Here is a 25,119-nt window from a genome sequence, read left to right as displayed (position 1 = left end):
GTTTGTCACATTTCACCATTCCTCAAATCCAGCTGGACAGAACGAGGGAGGAGAAGGAAAGAAAACAGACAGATCAGAGGGAGACAAAACAGACAGATCAGAGGGAGAGAAAACAGACAGATCAGAGGGAGAGAAAACAGACACAGAGGGAGATAAAACAGACAGATCAGAGGGAGAGAAAACAGACACATCAGAGGGGGAGAAAACAGACAGATCAGAGGGAGAGAAAACAGACAGATCAGAGGGAGAGAAAACAGACAGATCAGAGGGAGAGAAAACAGACAGATCAGAGGGAGAGAAAACAGACAGATCAGAGGGAGAGAAAACAGACAGATCAGAGGGAGAGAAAACAGACAGATCAGAGGGAGACAAAACAGACAGATCAGAGGGAGAGAAAACAGACAGATCAGAGGGAGAGAAAACAGACAGATCAGAGGGAGATAAGTGTTCATACATATACAGTATGTAGAGAGAGAGAGACAAATAAAGTTAGGAGAAGGAAAGTGGAACCAGTTGAAACGGGAAATGGAAGAGTGGAGAGAAGAAATGAAAGAGAGATAGAGATTAAGATAAAGAGAGAAGAGGAGGAGGAGAGTGGAAAAGGTCATGGTTTCAACTAAATTGTGAAAAGACGATTTCTTACAAACAACTTTAATTTTTTCCTTCAAACGTTCAATAAATACAAGCAAAATTCAGAAAAATAACAACACTAATACAAAGTATTTTAAAATAATTAGACATATTACTGAAATGAGAAACAGACAACCACATGAAGAGGTGCAATACAGGTCAATGGTACCAGACTCAGAGCTGCAAATAAATCAAATGTTTATGTAAAGTTACTGTATATTCTAATCTCTTCAGTGAGCAATTAGAATAGATACTTGGGTGTGTTATGCTTTTCCAAGGGAAGAGTTCTAGTGGTGGATGGGATGACAGGACATATGTGGTGCTGACTGGATGGGATGACAGGACGTATGTGTGGTGCTGACTGGATGGGATGACAGGACATATGTGTGGTGCTGACTGGATGGGATGACAGGACATATGTGGTGCTGACTGGATGTGATGACAGGACATATGTGTGGTGCTGACTGGATGGGATGACAGGACATATGTGGTGCTGACTGGATGTGATGACAGGACGTATGTGTGGTGCTGACTGGATGGGATGACAGGACATATGTGGTGCTGACTGGATGGGATGACAGGACATATGTGTGGTGCTGACTGGATGGGATGACAGGACGTATGTGTGGTGCTGACTGGATGGGATGACAGGACATATGTGGTGCTGACTGGATGGGATGACAGGACGTATGTGTGGTGCTGACTGGATGGGATGACAGGACGTATGTGTGGTGCTGACTGGATGGGATGACAGGACGTATGTGTGGTGCTGACTGGATGGGATGACAGGACATATGTGGTGCTGACTGGATGGGATGACAGGACGTATGTGTGGTGCTGACTGGATGGGATGACAGGACGTATGTGTGGTGCTGACTGGATGGGATGACAGGACGTATGTGTGATGCTGACTGGATGGGATGACAGGACATATGTGTGGTGATGCAAAGATTACCAACACATCCATTTTAACAACTAAGCAAACCTTGTTGTATTCGAATATGAAGGGTAATTGTGTGTGATTTTTGAAAGGGCGGTCAGAATTCATCACGGGGAGACAAAAGAACTGAAAACAAAACAAAAATAACACATTTCAAAGGAGGAACCAGTCAAAAGACACTGCTGCAGTAGCTGTGGTTGGTCCACTTCAGATCTCGTCTTGTTCCCTTCTTTCCATGACACCTCAGTGCTTCTCTTTCTTTTCCTCTGTTTGTCTTTCCTTCCTTCGTTACAATCCTTAGGCTGACTAAGGGGTGGGAGTGGACAGGGGGGTTTGTGGGTTGGGGCTGGAGGGTTATAGGAGTCTTGATTTTAGGGGGTGTTAGCTGACCCAGTGTGCAGGTCTAGGTCTGCCCATGAGGGGGTAGGTAGAGAGAGGGGGGGGGGGGGGGTAGAAGTGGGGGATGCGGGTGGAGAGGGGATCTCAGCTCAGTGTCTCCAGCTGTTCTTCTTTTCCGGAACTTTCATCAGCTCCTCCTCTTCCTCTTTGGAATCTAAACAAAAGAGACAATCCAATATGAATGAATATATGATTACTACATGAATCATCACTGTTTGAAAGCATGTCATCAGGATTGAGAGCATGTCTCGCTATTTCAAGCATGTGTCCTTGGATGCTCTGGCTAGGGAGCATGAGGGAGGAGGGTGTATGTTTGTGTGTGCTTGGATGCTCTGGCTAGGGAGCATGAGGGAGGATGGTGTATGTTTGTGTGTGCTTGTTACCTTGGCACTCAGGACAGCACATGCCCTCCCGGCGGGTGATGTTACTACAGGTCAGGACTGGACACTGTTTCCTCTGACACTTAGTCACACCATGCTGGAGAGAGGGGGAGAAAGAAAGAGAAAGAAAGGAGGGAGGGAGGGAGGGAGAGAGAGACCGAGGGAGGTACATTAGGAATGCTTCTCACAATGCTGTGAAACCAGAAAATGCTCCACGCTTCTCAACTCCAAATCCCAGAGTTCCCCACACTGACACTGGAATGTTTCCTCAAGGGGTATGGACCAGACAAGGGGTATGGACCATCCCGACAGCTATGAAGCCCAACAAAGTCTGAAAACTTCTTCAGTCAGAAGAAACGTTGAGTCTCAGTTTTTTTTCTAAAGGTTTACTGAAACAGAGGGAGTTCTACAGTGTCTTTTTCCTTTTTGTTCTATGGGGTTTAGGTCCAACAGTCTGAAGCTTTTTTGTCTTGAGTTGTGTTGCTTGGCAACAGGTCCAAACTCACTCTTAAGTGTCTGTATTTTGTAAAAGACTTGTCCCCGACTCCCTGTAATACTCACGTCACACCAGCAGGTGATACACTTCATCTCTCCCATCAGGGGTACACGGGGGTGCCAGTTGTCACTGTTCTGGTAGAAGTTCTTCCCAAACTTGCAGTGACGCGTTCCGTCTGCCTGCATCATGTCAGCGTGCACCAAGAGGGGTTTGTCTTCCTCCGGACATTCCTTACAGCAGTCTGAGGGGCTACGGCGTACCGGACGACTGCAGGTCAGGGCTGGACACGTCACCTTCTCACAGTGCACCTCGCCTGTCGCCCCCTACAGGAGTAGAGGAGGAAGGACACAATAGGAAATTGGCGTAATTTACGTTCAATTCTAGGAAGCTGCAGAAAGATTATGTTTCTGAATGATGTTTTGTTAGCATCACTTATCGACTTACATCATCCTAGCTGTGAAGAAGTAACCTAGAGGCCTACCTTGCAGGTGCAAAGGGCACACTTGATGTAGCCAAATGGAGGGACGAATGGATGCCATGTTGACCCAGGAGCATGCATCTTCTGGTCCCCCTCAAAGTAACAACCTGAGTGAGTGAGTGAGTGAGTACAGGGGGGTTCAGAGGGATGAGAGAAATAGAGGACACTCTTAGCATTAGAAATGGATATCAATCTCAGAGGTAAAACGTATCTGTTGGCACAAAGAGACAGAGGGAACAGACAGATGGAGAGGAGGGAGGGTGATGTAGAGAGACAGAACGAATGCCACCTGGCAGGGAGAGATAGAGGAACAGACAGAAGGAGAGGAGGGAGGGTGATGTAGAGAGACAGAACGAGTGCCTCCTGGCAGGGAGAAACAGAGGGAACAGACAGAAGAAGAGGAGGGAGGGTGATGTAGAGAGACAGAACGAGTGCCTCCTGGTAGGGAAAAACAGAGGGAACAGACAGAAGGAGAGGAGGGAGGGTGATGTAGAGAGACAGAACGAGTGCCTCCTGGCAGGGAGAGATAGAGGAAAAGACAGAAGGAGAGGAGGGAGGGTGATGTAGAGAGACAGAACGAGTGCCTCCTGGCAGGGAGAAACAGAGGGAACAGACAGAAGGAGAGGAGGGAGGGTGATGTAGAGAGACCTGACAGAACGAGTGCCTCCTGGCAGGGAGAGATGGAGGAACAGACAGAAGCAGAGGAGGGAGGGTGATGTAGAGAGACAGAACGAGTGCCTCCTGGCAGGGAGAAACAGATGGAACAGACAGAAGCAGAGGAGGGAGGGTGATGTAGAGAGACAGAACGAGTGCCTCCTGGCAGGGAGAGACAGAGGAACAGACAGATGGAGAAAGCGAGAAAGAAAGAGGAGTGACAGTCAGACAGAGAGATGGTTCAGAACCTTCTGGATGCTCATCTAGCCTCTCTGGAGTCTTCATGTTCTTGGGGTCTTTCCTCTCTAAAGGACAGACAGGGGTAACGGACACAGGAAAGTATTATTTCACAACTTTACGACTGTAATGTGGTGAAATGTCAATAGTAAGTCCTCTCAAGAATAAGGAAAACACACTCAAGCACACAATCCTATTCAAACATAGCAACACACACACTCATACACACACACTCACCGAGACACACGGGGCAGCACTTGTCCTCAGGTTGGATGGTGCGAGAACAGGTGAGGACTGGACAGATGACCGGGTCACAGATCACTGTGCGCTTCTACAGGGAGAACAGAGAGATGAGGGAAGAGAAAATGGACAGAAGAAGAGAGAGAGTGGTTAGACACAAAGTCACTCAATATAGAAGTAGAAACTATACTTCTAGATTCTCCATGGAAAGGGCTTCTTAGTTCAGGACTAGACTTAATCAGTGTCTGGGAAACCAGCAGTTAATTGAATGCGTAGCTATAGCGCCGCCCTAGTGGTTGTAGTTTGAACAGTCCTACCTGACAGCTGCAGGTGAAACAGTTGTTGTAGTTGGGGGTCCAGAGTGAGCCGTGGGCATGGTGTTGACTCTCGAAGAAACAGGTGTGGGGGTCTTTCTTTAGTTCCTCAGGATCATGCACAAACAGGCCATCAAACTCAGCCACCTCCACCTCACCCCTTGTCCCAAACTCACAGTTGTTAGGCACATGGACCTGTAGGGAGAGAAAAACAGAAGGAGGGAGGAAGAGAGAGCAGAATGGAAAGGGGGGTGATAGAGAGAGAAAAAAAGAGAGGGGACGAGCTTGAGAAAGGGACATAGATAGAGAGGGGCAGAAAAGGGGTGAGCATGAGAATAGGATAATAAGAGAAGGGACCAAGAGATAGAGTACAAGGAGGAGGAAGTAGGGAGAGAGGGGGGAAGACAGAGGTTAGGATTTCAGTGATTTGTTGGACAAACCTCCCTTGTGCCTTGTTATAAAGTGTACTTGTAAATTAGTCCTAAATGGAGCGTTCAGCCAGCTTTCCGCCCATGTCTCTACGGCTCCACGTCAGATGGCTGTTTATGTGTCAGACCTGTTTGCTATTAAAACTACCGGACCTTACTGTGTGTGTGTGTGTGTGTGTGTGTGTGTGTGTGTGTGTGTGTGTGTGTTCTCACACGTTTCTTTCTTCCATTCTAATCCCTGGCAGCTAAGACAAAATCATAAACCAAGCCACCTGCAGATATGTTAGCGTGTAACGATGTGTTTGTGTGTGTGTCCTCACAAACTTTTACTTTTCAACAAAATGTCTCTAAAAACACAAGACCACCTGCCAGTGAGTGGCCCACACTGGCTAAGTGAGCAATCACACACACACACAAACACTCAGCTGACTAGGGCCCTAAGGAGCCTCGGTTCCCTCCCTCCTCTCCTCCACCTGTTATCGCTCCATCTCTATAATCCTCAATATATTCCAGTAATGCATGATCAAACTGAAGAGTGTGGATTGAGAGTGTGAGGAGTGTGGATCGAGCTACGGTTGAGGTTGAGATGTGCACTGTGTTAGGATTTTAGAGTGGTTGAATAACGGTTGTTAAGTGGTTGAGTTCTGGTTGTTAAGTGGTTGAGTTCTGGTTGTTAAGTGGTTGAGTTCTGGTTGTGGTCCTACTCACCCGTCCACGTATCTCTCCTCTGGTGTTGACCTTGGTGCTGACCTGAATGAAGGCTGTCCCTCTGTCCAGGTGACGCAACAACTCTACACTGATGTCCTTCAACACACCCTGGGCCTGAGAGAGAGAGGAGAGGAGAGGAGAGGAGAGGAGAGGAGAGGAGAGGAGAGGAGAGGAGAGGAGAGGAGAGGAGAGGAGAGGAGAGGAGAGGAGAGGAGAGGAGAGAAGAGAGAGAGAGAGAGAGAGAGAGAATGGAATAAGATTCTGCTGTATGTATACATGATCTATATCATACTGTCATGACGAAGTTGTGTGTCTGATTATTCATGTGTCTCCCTCTGCCTACCTGAGAACCGTAGAACCCTGTCAGCAGTCTCTTGTGATTGGTGCTGCTCTCGCCAAGCTCTCCGATTTCGGCAAATCCATGAAGGTGGGCGCTGACGGTGAGGTCATCAGCTTTGCTGAGGCCTGCCACCACGATCTCATAATGGAGGTGACAGCGCTCATCCACAGACACCCAGGCATGGCCCCCAGCACTGGTCAGGACTGGAGGGGCCACAAACTGGCCTGCCAGAGGGATAGGGATCTCTAGGGAAGGAAAGGGTGAGATTTAAATATGAATGAAAAGGAAAATACTAGAGTTAAAGAGAATAATCTCAAATTGGGATTAATGTTTTTCTTTCAGATACTTTATAAAGGTGCCTCTGTGGACTGTCTCTAGTCTAGAGGACTGGAGTTTTCCATCCCTGAACTATGCATTTACTCAACCTAAGTGTATTTGAGTTTCTCTATGGTGAATCCTCAACCAGTCCACTACCAAATCGCTCGGAGGGCCTTCCATTGTCACGTGTTACTAACAAAACTCAAAGGGTAATTTCAAGAGTGGTGAGGGGCTCAATCAACTTCAGGACATACTGTACTAACACAACCCCACCAAGCCGCACTGCTTCTTGACACAATGCCCACTTAACCCCGAAGCCAGCCGGACCAATGTGTTGGAGGAAACACTGTACACCCGGCGACCATGTCAACGTGCATGCGCCTGGCCACCCGAAGGAGTCGCTAGAGCACGATGGGACAAGGACATCCCTGCCGGCCAAACCCTCACGTAATCTAGACAGCGCTGGGCCAATTTTCTCATGGGTCTACCGGTAGCGGCCGGCTGTGACACAGGTTCGGGATATACTCTTGACTTGAATGATGCAATTCATGTTCCACATTTAGAAAATAAAATGGACATGAAATTCAAATGAGAAAAAAATCCCCTGTCATTTTATAAGATAACAGTCACAGTTAAACATGTCATTTGGGAGGTATTTCATCTGTTACCTGTGTCAAACACAAACACAGGTGGCTCATAATTATGCGCGACTCCATTCTAGTGTGAAATTGCGCAAACTCAAAAACAATTCACGAATGGATGAGCGAATGCACAAATGAAGGAGCGAGACAAAGGGGGTTGATTTAGGATTCAGCCCTAGTTTCTGCTCTGGACTGAGGTCAGTGACTCACCATGTCTGGGTGCCTCCAGACCGCTGTAGAGCAGGCCTCTGATCTGTCCGCGTAGCTCCCCCTCCTGGCTGTGTGCCGTAGCCACGTTGATGAACAGTTCGTTCTGCAGCAGCATGTGGATGTGACGCGCCTCCAGACGACTCCAGCTTCCCGTCGCTCGCCCGCTGGGCCTGTCGAACTCTGGAGCTAGGTCATACAGCACGGAGCGCTTACTGCGCCGCCGAGGCTTTAGCTCGATGGTCAGACCCACCACTTCACTGGATAACCCCGCTATCTGGACCTGTGGACAGAGCAGGATATGGGTTGGTTTGGTGGATATGGGTTGGTTTGGTGGATATGGGTTGGTTTGGTGGTTCAGTTCAGATATGTAAATAGTGACAGTACAATTCCATTTGATTCAGTTATTTAAAATCAATTAAATTCAGTTCAGATCCATACTTGGTAGTCCAGGGTGCCGTTGTCATGGAGATGAAAGAATGCTGATCCCACACCACCTGTCTTCCCTGCTGTCAATGCATCACCACTGGACATGACACTCTGGATGGCTGGAGAGAGAAAGAGAGGGAGTGTAGGACAGAAACAGAGATTTTTTTTTTCTTCATGTTTCCATAAAGCAAATTGAAGGTGGAACGAGAGAGGATGATGAGAGAGTGAGTATGAGTAGGGTCTCCCTGACTCTGATCTCAAAACATTGTCCCCTTTCCATTTCAACCCCAGACCCAGACTACTACAGACTAATCTGTGTGTGATGAGGCAGCTCTTGCATGCGAGATGAGGCAATGCTCTCTGTCGTGTTATAATTCACCATGTTAGTCTGGAGAGCCAGACAGGGGGGAGCCGAGAGAGGGCCAGAACACATTCTCTCACGTCTCCACTGTAGAACGACACACACACACACACACACACACACACACCCCATGTCATCACTCCACCAAAGGGGACAATCACAGGGAACGGAATAGAGCACAACCCGTCCACACAGAACTTTGGGGTGAGGGTAAGTGTGTGTCATCTCAAAAGAGAGAATTCTAGCTTAAGTGGTGTACCCCCCAACACATGCACACTCTAACCCAAGGTTAAATCGTGGGATGAGGTAACCCTTGTTGAACACCAAGGGGCTTAGAAGACAGACAGGGAAAGACAAATAGAGAAGGAGAGAAGAGAAAAGAAGGGAGAAAACTACTCAAAAAAATACAGAATGGGAGTGATAGAGGGGAAGGAGTTCAAGACAGAAAAAGAACAGAACAAGAGAGACAGGCAGAGAGAGAGAGAGAGAGCAAGAGAGAGAGAGCGAGCGAGCGAGAGAAAGAGATGTAAGGAGAGAGTGAAACGAGTGTTTTGGGTTGAATTCTTCACACATAACGTCAACCTGTTAATCATGGAGCTGGAACACCAGTATGGAGAGTGAGGTCCAGCAGACTGTGACCTTGGCATCGCCCAGTGTGTGTGTGTGTGTGTGTGTGTGTGTGTGTGTGTGTGTGTGTGTACACACAAGTGTGTGTGTGCGTATGAAAAAGACAATGTGTGTGTGAGTGTGTGTGGGGGGATCTAAGTATATAAGTATGTTTGCATTAGAGTCGCTTGAATGGAACATGTGTGCACTGAATTGTCTCAGACTTTGTCTACGACACACACCTCCTCTCCCAGTCTTGGTGGACCACCAAGTCAAACAGTGGGGCTAGAAACATGGTTTTACTTCAGTGATAAGACTTGAAAGAAAGGAGTATGTATAGAAGAGAGAGAATTGCTAAAACAGCCATGGAGGAACAGAAGGGGAACAAGTGAACTGAAAGACAAAACACATTCCTCCTAGGTCTCTGTCTCTCATTTCAGGTGTGATGGGATGACAGAAGATGAATGAAGGTTGATTGTTTGATGTTGAGCGACTCGAGTAACTTAATCGAATCAACATGTCACCTGTCTGAGTGACTGACTGTGGGCTGATTGATTGATTGGTTGTTCTACATAAAGGGACGTGGCACTTACTGTCACATGACTTCCTGCCGGTGATGAAGCCAGAGATGTGTCTGGGGTCCGGGCCCTCGGTTTCTACGGCGATCACCAGCTGGCCCCTTGACAACCAGAAGAGCTCCCGACTGTTCAGGTCTGTCAGTACCTCAGCAAAGTCTGGGTCCTAAAGGGAGAACGTTGGGGAAATGGTGATACATCGTCAGACTTATCAGAAACAAACACACAAATAATAAATAGATAAACTCACAAAGTCATTCTACTCAAACACACACAGACAGACACTGAAACACACTCATTATGTCACAAGAACACACTCTCTCTGTCAACAACCCCCCCCCCCACCACACACACACACACACACACACACACAGGCCTTAGACACGCCAGAAATATGGCTTGCTTTGGGGTTAATATCTCACACAATGCACCCACTTTCATATCCTTCCAACCACCAGAACTTTAGATAAACAGAGATTGGAAAGTTATTTGAAAAATGTTGAATTAATGTGACACGTGTATGACTGTGGTGAACACATTACTTTTATGACCCCGGGGCCCATTTCAATAGAAATATCCATGTACAATAAATCCAGGGACAGGATTGAGCCAAGAGAGGGAGACAAGGAGGGATGGAGGAATGACAGGAGGGAAGGTAAGGAAGGAAAGGAGGAAGGAAGGAGTGATTGAGAAATGTGAAGAGTAAAAAGCATGATTGGAGATGAAAGGAAAGTAAAGAAGGATGGTAATATATTAAGAGCAGGAAAGGGAGGAGAGCACACACTACCATTCAAATTAGTGGATTTGGCTATTTCAGCCACACTGTTGCTGAAAGGTGTATAAAATCAAGCACATGGCCATGCAATATCCATAGAGAAACATTGGCAGTAGAATGGCCTTACTGAAGAGCTCAGTGACTTTCAATGTGGTACCGTCATAGGATGCCACCTTTTCAACAAGTCAGTTCATCAAATTTCTGCCCTGCTAGAGCTGCCCCGGTCAACAGTAAGTGCTGTTGTTGTGAAGTGGAAACGTTGAGGAGCAACAACGGTTCAGCCGCAAAGTGGTAGGCCACACAAGCTCATAGAACAGGACCGCCGAGGGATGAAGCGTGTGAAAATCCTGGAAGCAGCGTCAGCAAAATAACTGTTCATCTGGAGCTTCATGAAATTAGTTTCCATGGCCGAGCAGCCGCACATAAGCCTAAGATCACGCCAGGCGTCGGCTGGAGTGTTGTGAAGCTAGCAGCCATTGAACTCTGGAGCAGTGGAAACGCATTCTCTGTAGTGATGAATCACACTTCACCATCTGGCAGTCCGATGGACGCATCTGGGTTTGACGGAAGCCAGAAGAACGATACCTGCTCCAATGCATAGTGCCAACTGTAAAGTTTGGTGGAGGAATAATGGTCTAGGGATGTTTTTCATGGTTCAGGCTAGGCCCCTTAGTTCAAGTGAAGGGAAATCTTAACGCTACAGTGTACAATGATATTCTAGACAATTCTGTGCTTCGAACTTTGTGGCAATAGTATGGGAAAGACCATTTCCTGTTCCAGCACGACAATGCCCCAGTGCACAAAGCGAGGTCAATACAGAAATGGTTTGTCGAGATCAGTGTGGAAGAACTTGACTGGCCTGCACAAAGCCCTGACCTCAATCCCGTCGAATACCTTTAGGATAAATTGGAACGCCGACTGTGAGCAGGCCTAATCGGCCAACATCAGTGCCCAGCCTCGCTAATGCTCTTGTGAATGGAAGCAAATCCCAGCAGCGATGTTCCAACATCTAGTGGAAAGCCTTTCCAGAAGAGTGGAGGATGTTATAGTAGCAAAGTGGGGACCAACTCCATATTAATGCCCATGATTTTGGAATGATATGTTCGGCCAGCAGGTGTCCAAATACTTTTGGTCATGTAACGTAAAGACTATTTGGTGTATGTGTGTGTGGGTGTAAAACAAAAAGAGGGGCACATCAACTCTCAGATTCACATAATTCCCACCAGATCAAAAACAGACCCCTCCTTTCATCCCTCCTCCTCCCTCTATCCCTCCCTCTCTTCCTCCCTCTTTCTGGTTCCACAGACAACTAACCACTGACATGTGTGAGGAGTGTGCATGCCATCCCATTCTCTCTCCCTCACTCTCTCCTTTCTGTCTCTCATCCTCCATCTCTCCCTCACTCTCCTTTCTGTCTCTCATCCTCCATCTCTCCCTCACTCTCTCCTTTCTGTCTCATCCCTCCATCTCTTCCTCACTACATCTGTCTCTTACAACCCCCCTCCAGAGAGAGAGAGAGAGAGCGAGAGAGAGAGAGAGAGAGAGAGAGAGAGAGAGAGTGTGTGTGTGTAGTTTATATAACATACATAGGCGGTGACATTGGCATGGATCTCTCTCAGGACATGTTGGCTGTACTGCAGTCGTACCCGGATGGGCACCAGGGGGGAGTCTACAGGTCCGAGAGAGAGAGAGCACAGAACAAACTTAGAACCATGTCACACTGCCTCACAGCACTCCCTAGTCCCAAAACCACTTATAGTCTCTTGTCTTAGCCCCTAACTTACTCCCTAGTCCCCAGTCCCTAAACAACCTCTAGTCTCTTATCTTAGCCACTACTCTCTAGTCCCAAAACAACCCATAGTCTCTTGTTTTATGCCTTAAGGTACTCCCTAGTCCCTAGTCCCAAAACAACCCATAGTCTCTTGTTTTATGCCTTAATGTACTCCCTACTCCCTAGTCCCAAAACAACCCATAGTCTCTTGTTTTATGCCTTAATGTACTCCCTAGTCCCTAGTCCCAAAACAACCCCAAATCACTTATATTGGCCTCTACTCCCTAGTCCCAAAAACAATCCCTAGTTTCTTGTTTTAGCACCTACTCCCTAGTCCCAAAACAACCTGTAGTCTCTTGGCTGAAGGTATCAGTCCTCCCTCCCCCATCCCTCTCTCTCCCCCTCTGTCTGTGTTGTATCAGTCATCCCTCCCTCCCCCATCCCTCTCTCCCCCTCTCACCTCTCTGTCTGTGTTGTATCAGTCCTCCCTCCCTCCCCCATCCATCTCTCTCCCCCTCTCACCTCTCTGTCTGTGTTGTATGAGTCCTCCCTCCCCATCCCTCTCTCTCACCCTCTCACCTATCTGTCTGTGTTGTATCAGTCCTCCCTCCCTCCCCCATCCCTCTCTCTCCCCCTCTGTCTGTGTTTTATCAGTCCTCCCTCCCCCTCTCACCTCTGTCTGTGTTGTATTAGTCCTCTCTCCCCCTCTCACCTCTCTGTCTGTGTTGTATCAGTCCTCCCTCCCCCTCTCACCTCTCTGTCTGGGTTGTATCAGTCCTCCCTCGCCCTCTCACCTCTCTGTCTGTGTTGTATCAGTCCTCCCTCCCCCTCTCACCTCTCTGTCTGGGTTGTATCAGTCCCTGCAGTATGAGGATGAAGTGAAGGTTGTTCTCTGTGTCACTCAGAGTCAGCATGGCGATGCCTCCCATCCCAGAATGCTCTTTTTCTGAGGTCAGAGTGGAGCTGAACGTCTCTGTGGGGTCACACAGATATAACACTCACATTATAAACACACATGATATACACACATACCTTTTTTTTGACTGTATTTGGTTATGAAGGCCATCCACTGTGTTCTCATGCAGATACTGTTTACAATATGATCTGTATACATTACTGAATGTTTGTCCTCATTGAAATGTACACAAATGTATTGTATCCCTCACTTCCTCAAGTGGTTCCTTTATTTTGGCAGTTACCGGTACACATACATTTGAAGTCAGAAGTTTACATCCACTTAGGTTGGAGTCATTAAAACCCGTTTTTCAACCACTCCACAAATGTCTTGTTACAAACTATAGTTTTGGAAAGTCTACTTTGTGCATGACAAGTCATTTTTCCAACAATTGTTTACAGACTGATTATTTCACTTATAATTCACTGTATCACAATTCCAGTGGGTCAGAAGTTTACATACACTAAGTTGACTGTGCCTTTCAACAGCTTGGAAAATTCCAGAAAATGATGTCACGGCTTTAGAAGCTTCTGGTAGGTTAATTGACATAATTTGAGTCAATTGGATGCGTACCTGTGGATGTATTTCAAGGCCTCCCTTCAAACTCAGTGCCTCTTTGCTTGACAACATGGGGAAATCAAAAGAAATCAGCCAAGACCTCAGAAAAATAATTGTAGACCTCCACAAGTCTGGTTCATCCTTGGGAGCAATTTACAAACACCTGAAGGTACCATGTTCATCTGTACAAACAATAGTACGTAAGTATAAACACCATGGGACCACGCAGCCATCATACCGCTCAGGAAGGAGACGCGTTCTGTCTCCTAGAGAGAAATGTACTTTGGTGTGAAAAGTGCAAATCAATCCCAGAACAACAGCAAAGGATCTTGTTAAGATGCTGGAGGAAACAGGTACAAAAGTATCTATATCCACAGTAAAATGAGTCCTATATCGACATAACCTGAAAGGCCACTCAGCAAGGAAGCCACTGCTCCAATACCACCTTTAAAAAGCCAGACTACGGTTTGCAACTGCACATGGGGATGGTACTTTTTGGAGAAATATCCTCTGGTCTGATGAAACAAAAAGAGAACTGTTTGGCCATAATGACCATCATTAAGTTGGGAGGAAAAAGGGGGAAGCTTGCAAGCCGAAGAACACCATCTCAACCGTGAAGCACAGGAGTGGCAGCGTAATGTTGTGGGGGTGCTTTGCTGCAGGGGGGGGGGCTGGTGCACCTCACAAAATATATGGCATCATGAGGAAGAGAAATTATGTGGATATATTGAAGCAACATCTCAAGACATCAGTCAGGAAGTTAAAGCTTGGTCGCAAATGGGTCATACAAATGTACAATGGCCCCAAGCATACTTCCAAAGTTGTGGCAAAATGGCATAAGGACAACAAAGTAATGGTATTGGAGTGGCCAACACAAAGCCCTGACCTCAATCCTACAGAATATTTGTGGGCGGAACTGAAAAAGTGTGTGTGAGCAAGGAGGTCTACAAACCTAACTCCGTTACACCAGCTCTGTCATGAGGAATGGACCAAAATTCCCCCAACTTATTGTGGGAAGCTTGTGGAAGGCTACCCGAAACGTTTGACCCAAGCTAAATAATTTAACGGCAATGCTACCAAATACTAATTGAGTGTATGTAAACTTCTGACCCACTGGGAATGTGATGAAAGAAATAAAAGCTGAAATAAATCATTCTCTCTCATATTATTCTGACATTTCACATGATCTAAGACAGGGAATTTTTACTAGGATTAAATGTCAGGAATTGTGAAAAACTGAGTTAAATGTATTTGGCTAAGGTGTATGTAAACGTACGACTTCAACTGTATGTACATAAATCTGAAGTCATGGAAATATTGAGTCTTCTTCTATCCACATTTAAACAGATACACACACACACTTTCATGCACCCACAAATACACGCACGCACGTGCACGCAAACACACACCTGCGAACAGTGCTCTGTGTTTGATGATCTTTCCTTCGATCTGCTCCCGTCTACCAGTGGCTGTTGTCATAGTAACCCGAAGTTGTTCTGCCTGTAGCTGTCGCACGTGGGATTGGGGAAGATTCTTCCACACCCCGCAGATCTGAAACACACACACACACACAGTTGCAGCCGCATGTTCTTAGCCAAGGCTGGGGTTTGAGAGTGTGTGTGTGTGTGTGTGTTTGTGTGTGTGTGTGTGTGGTGTTCTTAGCCAAGGTTGGGGTTTGAGTGTGTGTGTGTGTGTGAATGTGGTGTTTTTAGCCAAGGCTGGGGTTTGAGTGTGTGTGTGTGTGTGTGTGGTGTCCTTATCCAAGGCTGGGTTTTGAGTGTGTGTGTGTGTGTGTGTGTGTGTGTGTGTGTGTGTGTGTGTGTGTGTGTGTGTGTGTGTGTGTGTGTGTGTGTGTGTGTGTGTGTGTGTGTGTGTGTGTGTGTGTGTGTGTGTGTGTGTGTGTGTGTGTGGTGTTCTTAGCCAAGGCTGGGTTTTGAGTGTGTGTGTGTGTGTGTGGTGTTCTTAGCCAAGGCTGGGTTTTGAGTGTGTGTGTGTGTGTGTGTGTGTGGTGTTCTTAGCCAAGGCTGGGTTTTGAGTGTGTGTGTGTGTGTGTGTGTGTGTGTGTGTGTGTGGTGTTCTTTGCCAAGGCTGGGTTTTGAGTGTGTGTGTGTGCGTGTGTGTGTGGTGTTCTTTGCCAAGGCTGGGTTTTGAGTGTGTGTGTGTGTGTGTGTGTGTGTGTGTGTGTGTGTGTGGTGTTCTTAGCCAAGGCTGGGTTTTGAGTGTGTGTGTGTGTGGTGTTCTTAGCCAAGGCTGGGTTTTGAGTGTGTGTGTGTGTGTGTGTGTGTGTGTGTGTTTGTGTGTGTGTGTGTTCTTAGCCAAGGCTGGGGTTTGAGTGTGTGTGTGTTGTATTCTGCCATAGTTACAGCTTCCAAACTGACTCAAAACAGTCTGCATATGCTGTTTAATTTCTCTGCAACACACACAGTTCCATCTGTGGAAAAGATCAGCCCGTCGAGACTCTGGACTCAAACAACGAAACCTCCGGGAAAAATATTTGCCTTAGAGGGGTAAGAAATGTGATTACGGACACACACCTCATAGTTCAGACTCCAGGATATAATCTCCTCTTTTAATTATAATTGTGCTCCGTCTCCTTCGCACGGGTAATGTCACGCACTAAATACCACCCCCCGAGATAATCTGTGCCAACAAACCCTCCCCCTAGCCGTCCCAGGGCAGTTTCACTAAGGTCCTCTAGCACTCGACACTTGATAGGGGCATTTGTCAAAAAAATAAGTAAATTTTTTTCTAGGCCTATATTCAGGGGTCCTGACTTAAGTTGTTACTGAATGTGATGATGTTATGTGTGTAATTTGGCTTGAGACGGGAAATGGTGCACTGGTGATGACACACACACACACACAGCTCCCCTCTTAAATAAACTATACCTTCCTTTCTCCTTCTCTTTCTCTGTGTTTACTCTGTGTAAAGTTAGGTGACTGTGGCAGTTCCTTGTGCCTCTCAGTCCAACAGTTGCACCATTCCATTTGACCCAATAAAATCAACTGTTTGTGAGAATGGCTCCATGCGTTATTTTACAGTAATCAAGAACTGATTACCTCAGCAACATTCGGACAATGATAAGGCAATGCTGTGACAATGCTGTGAGTGTGTGAGTGTGTGTCTGTATGTACGTGCGCGTGTGTGTGTTTGTGTATTGGTGGCAGCGTCTGTGTTTATCATTGCAGGGTGAATTATGTCGGGGCCAGTGAGAGTTTGACCGGAGAGTCACAGAGAGAGTGAGTTTATCATGGAGGTGCTTCATCTTTCTCTCCCTGTCTTCTCACATTCACACACACACAGACACACAACAAAAACATAAATTGCGGAAATGTCTACCTAGGAACAGAGAGTGTTCCAGTCTCTTACCATGTCTGAGTCTCTCATAGGGGTCTTGTACTCAAACGCAGTGTTTCCATCTGAATCAAGGAAGGCAACCCTGCTTGGTCGCTCAATCCTAGGAGAGGGGAGAGGGAGGGAGAACAGGAGAGAAAGATACAATTTCATTTGATCAAGTTAGAGACTAGTCATTACTAATGATTATCACATGATTATTGTTAGTTTTTCTGTCAGTGTGTGTTACCTCTGGTAGGTGATGGAGAAGGTCAGGCTGGTTCTAGTGAGAGAGAAGCGTGCCCGGGCCACACCACTGGAGCTGGGTAACCAGGAGCCTGTCACTCCCGTCAACACTGCTACAAAGTCTGGACACACACACACACACACACACAGTTAAGTAAATATGTAATTCAGAATGACTGAATGGAGGAATGATTTCCTTGTTACGGGGGCTGTGAGAGAATGTGTCCTTATATGAAAACTGTATATCCTTGTACTGTATATCCATGTACTGCATGTATAATATGTGTGTGTGTTTCCATGTCAGGTAGCCTAGCGGTTAAGAGCATTGGGCCAGTAATCGAAATGTTGCTGGGTCGAATCCCCGAGCCGACTAGGTGACCAAGTCTGTTGATATGCCCTTGATCAAGGCAATTAACCCTAAAAACTACCGTAAGTGATTAAATGTTAATGACTAAATGTAAATGATGTATTTCCATGCATGAGTGTACAGTATGTGTGTTTGCATGAGTGGGTTTGTGTGGTCGAGTGTGCATGCTCACCAGTGCGGCTCTCCCCAGAGGAAATGTCCTCAGAGCTGAGGTATGAGCGGTCATTGTAGGACTTGTGCAGGTCATCCTCTTTCTCCTTCTCCTGGAAGTACTCGAAGCCATCAAACACTGCCTCCGCCTGCTTCCTGTCCACCTCGCCTGGACAAGTGCAACACAACACCCAGGGGCACAGCGTGTGAGGCGGTGGGCTATTTACACAACACCTACAGGTTGGCATTACTTTAACATGAAGGCATAAAGTAAGGAGAATCACAGCAAATGTTGAATGAGTGAAACAGCTAGAAAGAGTGACAGGGTGAAATAGAGGGGAGGAATAATTCTGAAATGCCAAGACTTCTTTCTGTCCTCCCTAATTCTCTCTGTCTCTCTCCCTCTCTAATTTCTCTCTATCCACCCTCTCTGTCTGTCTCTCCTCTTTCTCTCTCTCTCTCCAGGTGTCTCTTCCAATCACTTGTTGGAGCACTCCTGGCTCGTCTGGGTGCCACGGTAGCAAGGTTTGTTTCTTAGTCCGAGGAGCAGAGGGGGAGTGACACTCACGTGCAATCCCAACAATGACCTGCTGTTCTAAACCACTGTGTGTCCTGATGTCATGAGCACATTTCAGCGCCTCACACACACTGATATTCAGACACACTGAAAAGCATACTGAGAGAAAAACACACACTACGAGACAGACAGGCTCTTACTCACACACACATCATCAAAGAGTCCAGACCTCTCTCTTCAAGGTCATCCACTTTACTCCTAAACTATCTGCTCCACTTTATTTCTCTCTCTCTCTCTCCCCCCTCTCTCTCCCTCCATAGGGCATGTTCTAGGGCTTCTGTGTAGTGTCAGTCTCACCTCCTTCCATTCCACTATACTGTATCCTCAGGTGCACCAGGATACACACACACACACATATATATATATACACACACACACACACACACACACATACATACACATATACATATATATATATACATACACACACACACACACACACACACAAGCATGCGTGCATGCACACCCCGTTTTCCATCACTTAGACAAACATACTCAAAGCTTTTTAACATTTAGACAAACACACTCATACTTTTCCTAAAGACACAACCACAACACACTCCCAAGCTTTTCACAAAATCACCAACACGACACACACTCTCAACATTTTCCCACATGAACCCAAACACACTCAATGTTGTCTCAGTGCTGGGGGCCCACACCTCAGAGAAACCCAGGGCTTTACCTTAACTTTCCATTACCAAAACACACTGCTGAATAACTATGGAGAAAATAAGACCCAACATGTGTGAGTGAATGTTTGCGCAGGCGCGTGTGTGTGTGTGCAGCGGGGGGTGCGCATGATTGTGAGTCTGAGTGAATGGGGGAGTGACAAAGAGGGAATAAGATAAATTCATAAAGAGAGAGCGAGAATGAGCTTATTTGACACAGTCAAGTAGGAGAGACAACCGAGACCAGACCTGCTACTGATTACCAATCAGCCTAACAACATAAATGAAATGTTGAAACTAACTGACCTAGAGAGAGCGAGAGAGGGGTAACAGGAAACATGGGGCAGGATAGATCATTAGTAGGCTAGTAGGGGTTACCTTTGGGCAAGTCTATATAGTGATAGGGACAGTTAGTAGGCTAGTAGGGGTTACCTTTGGGCAAGTCTATATAGTGATAGGGACAGTTAGTAGGCTAGTGGGGGTTACCTTTGGGGCAGGTCTATATAGTGATAGGGACAGTTAGTAGGCTAGTAGGGGTTACCTTTGGGGCAGGTCTTGCAACATTGTCCAGGTAGCAGTACTGGGTCATCACAGCTAGGCTCAGGACAGTCCCGCTTGACGTTCTTACAGCTTACCTTCCCCAACACCTTACTCTTACGACCCCTTTGCTGAAAATAATACACAAGAAACATCAACTCCTCCTCCGACCTCAAAACTGTATCACACAGGCCTGATGATATTTGTTAAATGGGGTCATTTTGGGGGCACTAAGATCTGGAGATGGTAATTGATTCATTCATAATTAATTTGTTAGTTATTTTAGGCCCAATTTCTGTCCATTGATAGGCCTACATAATGGCTCCACTATCCAAGATTGACATGTACTCTATTAGGCTTATTGTGAAGGGTGTTACTTACTGTCTCGCAGTAACATTGGACACAGTGCATGACGCCAAACGGCTCCCCGAGGTCAGGGTGCCAAGTGTCCTCCAGAGAATAGAATCTTCCTCCGAATGAACATCCTGCAATCAGTCCAGAAGAACCCATTAAGACAACAATACACTAGCAGTTGGTAGAGTCCACATACACAACTGGTGAGTGGCCTGTAACATCCCTCTGTTTAGATTGCTTAAGTTAATAAGAACTGAGGTTGGGGCGTTCGTATACTTTAGTTGAACTCTAAATCAGAAGTATGCTGGCATTACGTAGTTCACATGGCATATCACTCCATTAGGTAGTTCACATGGCATATCACTCCATTAGGTAGTTCACATGGCATATCACTCCATTAGGTAGTTCACATGGCATATCACTCCATTAGGTAGTTCACGTGACATATCACTCCATTACATTGTTCACATGGCATATCACTCCATTACATAGTTCACGTGGCATATCACTCCATTACATAGTTCACGTGACATATCACTCCATTACATAGTTCACGTGACATATCACTCCATTACGTAGTTCACATGGCATATCACTCCATTAGGTAGTTCACATGGCATATCACTCCATTAGGTAGTTCACATGGCATATCACTCCATTAGGTAGTTCACGTGACATATCACTCCATTAGGTAGTTCACATGGCATATCACTCCATTAGGTAGTTCACATGGCATATCACTCCATTACATAGTTCACATGGCATATCACTCCATTAGGTAGTTCACATGGCATATCACTCCATTAGGTAGTTCACGTGACATATCACTCCATTACATAGTTCACGTGACATATCACTCCATTACGTAGTTCACATGGCATATCACTCCATTAGGTAGTTCACATGGCATATCACTCCATCACATAGTTCACGTGACATATCACTCCATTACGTAGTTTACATGGCATATCACTCCATTAGGTAGTTCACATGGCATATCACTCCATCACATAGTTCACGTGACATATCACTCCATTACATAGTTCACATGGCATATCACTCCATTAGGTAGTTCACATGGCATATCACTCCATCACATAGTTCACATGACATATCACTCCATTACATAGTTCACGTGACATATCACTCCATTACATAGTTCACATGGCATATCACTCCATCACATAGTTCACGTGACATATCACTCCATTACATAGTTCACGTGACATATCACTCCATTACATAGTTCACATGGCATATCACTCCATTAGGTAGTTCACGTGACATATCACTCCATTACATAGTTCACGTGACATATCACTCCATCACATAGTTCACATGACATATCACTCCATTACATAGTTCACGTGACATATCACTCCATTACATAGTTCACGTGACATATCACTCCATTACATAGTTCACGTGACATATCACTCCATTACATAGCCTAGTCTGAGATCAACATGTTATGATGCTGTATTGTTTTTTTCTTCGAATGGCTACAATTAATTCACAATTTATGCTCGAAACAATCAACCAAACATTTAGTAGAACAGAAAGGATTGCATGGCATTGCCAGACACTTCAATAGGACAGCCAGGCCTATGCTCTTGCCAATGAGATATGTACTGGACAGTTCACTGCGAAGTGAAAGACTGTATACTCCCACATTGGCGTCAGACAGAACGTCAAAATAGGATTCTGCCCAGCCAGACAGTGGATGTTTGACAGATAATCGATTCCGCGGCTGGGACATGTTGGGTGGATTGCTCCAGAGCTCACCGACGCCTCCTGTTTCATTTAAATGGTGCAGGGGACCCTCAAATGAATAAAAAAATAAGTCCATTCACACAACAAACACCAAGCCATTTGGAAAGAGAAATAAAAGGACTGCCCTTTTGGTACCCTACCCTATGTAATGGAAACGAATTGATATATTAGGTTTTGAGTATTTCAAAATAATTGTTAAAGTAGTATTAATAAAAGTATTGCATTATACAAAGCCTACATAACAATTGCCCCAGCAACAAGTGTTTGCACCACAACCCTCCCCTGCCTAGCTCCATATGGGTGTTCGCCGCAGCCTGGAGGTGAGGCTCCCCGGTGCCAAGTTCACTCCTGTTGATTTGATATTGCGCGGTTGCCGTAGCGGCTAACAACCTGGTTCGCATTATTCTTTCATTAAGTGACTACACTTTAAACAGTTCAGTCGCGTTAGAGTTAGACGTAACACCATGCTTTCCCGCACAACTCACTGCAATATAAATCACTGCTTGGCACAGCCAGAGAAGGCTACTAAAGAACTGCATTGATTACAGTTTCCAGAATTGGATAAACGTTATTAGTGGCAGTTGTTAATACACTGCTCTAATCCCTTGATTTCTTACCATTTTAAAAACAAGCAGTTTAAAGCCCTGCATATGAACCAGATGGCATTCTCGGTGGTTATGATTAAGATGTTTTCTGCAAAATTGTTCATGAAGTAACCATAACAATGGGACATTTAAGGAAGACAACAAACAAAAAGATTGGGTTGATAATAAGGGTGATGCTGTGCAGTGACAAACTTTGCTAGACAAAATGATAGGCTAAGAATAGACTGTAGTAGCTTAAGTAATCATCTACTGACGGTCTTAAAAAGCTATAGACATATTAGGCTATACATTCAAATGTATATTTGGCAGATTAGCAAACGAGCACTAGACTAGTCTATAGTGCTGAAATGCCCGTGCCAGGATTCAAAACGCAGCAGGGGTCATTAATTGAATTCAGATATTTAGGTTGAAAAGAAGTAGAAGAAGCATCTTGGCTCACCTGACATGCCCTTGGATGGTAAAGGTTCCCTCTCCGAATGGATGGGCAGAACGGGAGATTTATGCCGTGAGGCCAGTCCAGAGTGCAGCCACGCGCAACTCATCACGCACAGTAAGGAACTCAGCGCGCGGCGAGTCTGCATCCCGGCGAGTGGTAGCATCCCAAACTGGCTCCGGTTTCTCTTTTCCCTTTTTGTTCTTGAAAACTTCTTCCCTTCGATTTTAGAAGCTTTCACGTGAACGTAAGTTGTCACTCCAGTAATAAACCTCCTCTAAATAAACAGGAATAGGTCAGCATTCAAGTCGCCTATTTGTTGATGGTCTTGAAGTTATTCCTATTCAGAAATAAAGACTCCCAAGTTAAGCAACAGAGAGAAGCAGAGAAAGTGACCAGAGGTTGGAGATTTTCCGAGGCAATGACTGTACCAGCCCAGAAGCGTATGTCCCGTCCGTGCGGGTCCCTTCCCACTTTATAATTTCCCTGGACACTTGGAGCAGGCACGGTCAGGGAGGGGTGAGAAGGAAAGGAGTGGGTGGGGTTAGGAGGGGGGGTCAACAGGGGTCTTAGAGCCTATACCCCTAAACTAATTCCATGTAAAATGTGAACACCTAATGAAGGAAAGTGGAATCTGCAGGGCTGTAGCCTACAGTAGGCTAGGGAGGAATGTTGGTTTCTGTGTGTGCAGCCTGTTCTGTATTTATACAACTGCTTCTAGAGTTCAGACATAAGTGACTTAACAGAAACAAATGAACATTGTTTGAATAGCTCGGGCGACGTATTTCAATCTGTGTTGATCCTCTATCACAGAATGCCCTTTTTTTATTTAACACTTTATTTATTTTGGCCATATTAACTTCAGCTTCAAATACCTACCATTCCTACCTGAACATTCATACGTTTGTGTGGCCTATTTGTGTAGCCTGTTCTCATTGAATAAGAATGGCTGAAGTCATCGACAATATCGACTCACATTCTTTATTATTTTGTTTATGGAAATGTTATCTCATTGTTTTATACAAGTGAAAATGACATACAATAAAACACTTGATTTACATTTGTTTTAAGTTTAGCAATATGCTTCCCACTCCTCCATGTTCCATAGGTGTGAGAATGCGTGCAAGAGGCTTCAGGCATGGTCCCTACCGAGGCATCACGAGCGCTCGGCGGGTCAAGTTTACAGTGAAGTGCGCACGGAGATTTATTTGAATAAGTTCACAGCAAGAGTCTCGCCATTCAGTCATTCTGTCGAACAGTAATGATCCCTTTGTGAGTGCAAGTACAGGACAACCACACCCAATTAGACATAATATGATGATAATATAATAATGAATAATGATAAGATTAATCAAAATAATAATGGCACATAATAACACATTTTAAACTTGGGGGGGGGGGGGGGGGGGGGGTGCTGCTAGAGAAGAACCATGTATCTATCACTGATTGTAGCTTTGTCTGTCGCGCTCCGGAAACGGTGCAGGTCTCTCGCCTCTAAACCCTCCCCAATCCATCCACATGCTAAACATGACGATACAATATACTCAATGGCGATAACCTATCCCATTCAATAAGAAACCAGCACGTCCCCTATTCTGCCCGAATGACCCTGGCTCTAACAAGTGCTATAAACAACAACTATGAAAAGAAAGGGACAACGATGTCTCGAAGCATAGGCCTTTATCCAAATTAAAGTCTTCTAAAGTCTTAGGTAGGGCTGTGACGATTATTACATTTTGGGTAACGGTTATTGTCGAAACATTTTTTGAATTTGTAGGCCTAATGCATCATAATTGTGTTTGGGGCGGCAGGTAGCCTAGTGGTTAGAGTGTTGGGCCAGTAACAGAATTGTTGCTGGATCGAATCCCCGAGCTGACAAGGTAAAAATCAGTCGTGCAATGGCAGTTAACCCACTGTTCCCCGGTAGGCCGTCATTGTAAATAAGAATTTGTTCTTAACTGACTTGTCTAGTTAAAATATATATAGATTTTTAATAATGCATCTCTGAAAATGTGACATCATACCTAATGCATACAACACAGCTTTGGCGACACCCTTCAAAACACGAATTAAGCTTTTCCTCCCAACTGTGGTGTTCTACTCATAAAAAAAACTGTAAAAATGAAAAACTGCTATTGGGTAAGCTAGATCTACTTACATACGGTATGAAGTTGAATCCCCTCTTCTCCTAAAATTAATATATTAAGACAATTATGTCAATATATTTTTTGGGGTCCATGGTTATTGTCTATAATTGTCGGTTGTATTATTATATGATTGTGCCAGCACCAATCTTAGGCTATTTGAATAAAATTGCATTATATTTTCTGCATCCGTTTGTATTTATGGCTAGTTCCCCAGCGCCAGTGTAGGTGGACCTAAATATCTGTCAAAGCATTGGAATAAAACGGACTTATTTTGTCCCCTTGTGTTTATGCTATAGACAGACATTGTAGCCGAAATTGAAGAGCAAATAAACATTATTTTTGAAAAAGTACAGATCTGACATGCCAGTTTGGTGGTGAAAGTACATATAAAGTACAGAAATACAGTACCAGTCAAAAATATATTTGGATTTGTTTAACACTGTTTTGGTTACTACATGATTCCATGTTTTATTTCATAGTTTTGAA

The 25,119-nt window shown here is 45.4% G+C and overlaps 1 protein-coding gene across 1 annotated transcript; it reads right to left on the bottom strand.

Moving 5' to 3' along the window:
• Positions 1–635: 635 nt before the first annotated feature.
• LOC110504089 (chordin) lies at positions 636–23,139 on the bottom strand. The gene is made up of 21 exons (XM_036961807.2): positions 22,493–23,139; positions 19,703–19,806; positions 19,326–19,452; positions 17,559–17,705; positions 17,024–17,141; positions 16,810–16,897; positions 14,850–14,991; positions 12,763–12,900; positions 11,743–11,825; positions 9,400–9,547; positions 7,852–7,958; positions 7,414–7,693; positions 6,248–6,489; positions 5,905–6,018; positions 4,772–4,963; positions 4,452–4,545; positions 4,226–4,282; positions 3,327–3,430; positions 2,911–3,168; positions 2,353–2,446; positions 636–2,123 (listed from the first exon to the last, which is right to left on the bottom strand). Exons 1-21 carry the CDS (start codon positions 22,650–22,652, stop codon positions 2,059–2,061), a joined length of 2,862 nt encoding a protein of 953 aa, XP_036817702.1. The 5' UTR covers positions 22,653–23,139; the 3' UTR covers positions 636–2,058.
• Between the last annotated feature and the right edge of the window lie 1,980 nt (positions 23,140–25,119).

Source organism: Oncorhynchus mykiss, chromosome 24 (genome assembly GCF_057628025.1).
Source record: "Oncorhynchus mykiss isolate SJ-2025 chromosome 24, ASM5762802v1, whole genome shotgun sequence".
Classification (NCBI taxonomy): domain Eukaryota; kingdom Metazoa; phylum Chordata; class Actinopteri; order Salmoniformes; family Salmonidae; genus Oncorhynchus; species Oncorhynchus mykiss.
This window is presented reverse-complemented; position numbering and strand designations above follow the sequence as displayed.

Excerpts from the sequence above, each read along its gene's own strand:
- LOC110504089 (XM_036961807.2), bottom strand. The coding sequence starts at position 22,652 with ATGCTACCACTCGCCGGGATGCAGACTCGCCGCGCGCTGAGTTCCTTA. Across the intron at positions 17,706-19,325 it reads TTGCAAGACCTGCCCCAAAG|GCGAGGTGGACAGGAAGCAG; the intron begins GTAACCCCTACT and ends GCACTTGTCCAG. Across the intron at positions 4,964-5,904 it reads GAGGAGAGATACGTGGACGG|GTCCATGTGCCTAACAACTG; the intron begins GTGAGTAGGACC and ends CTCTCCCTACAG.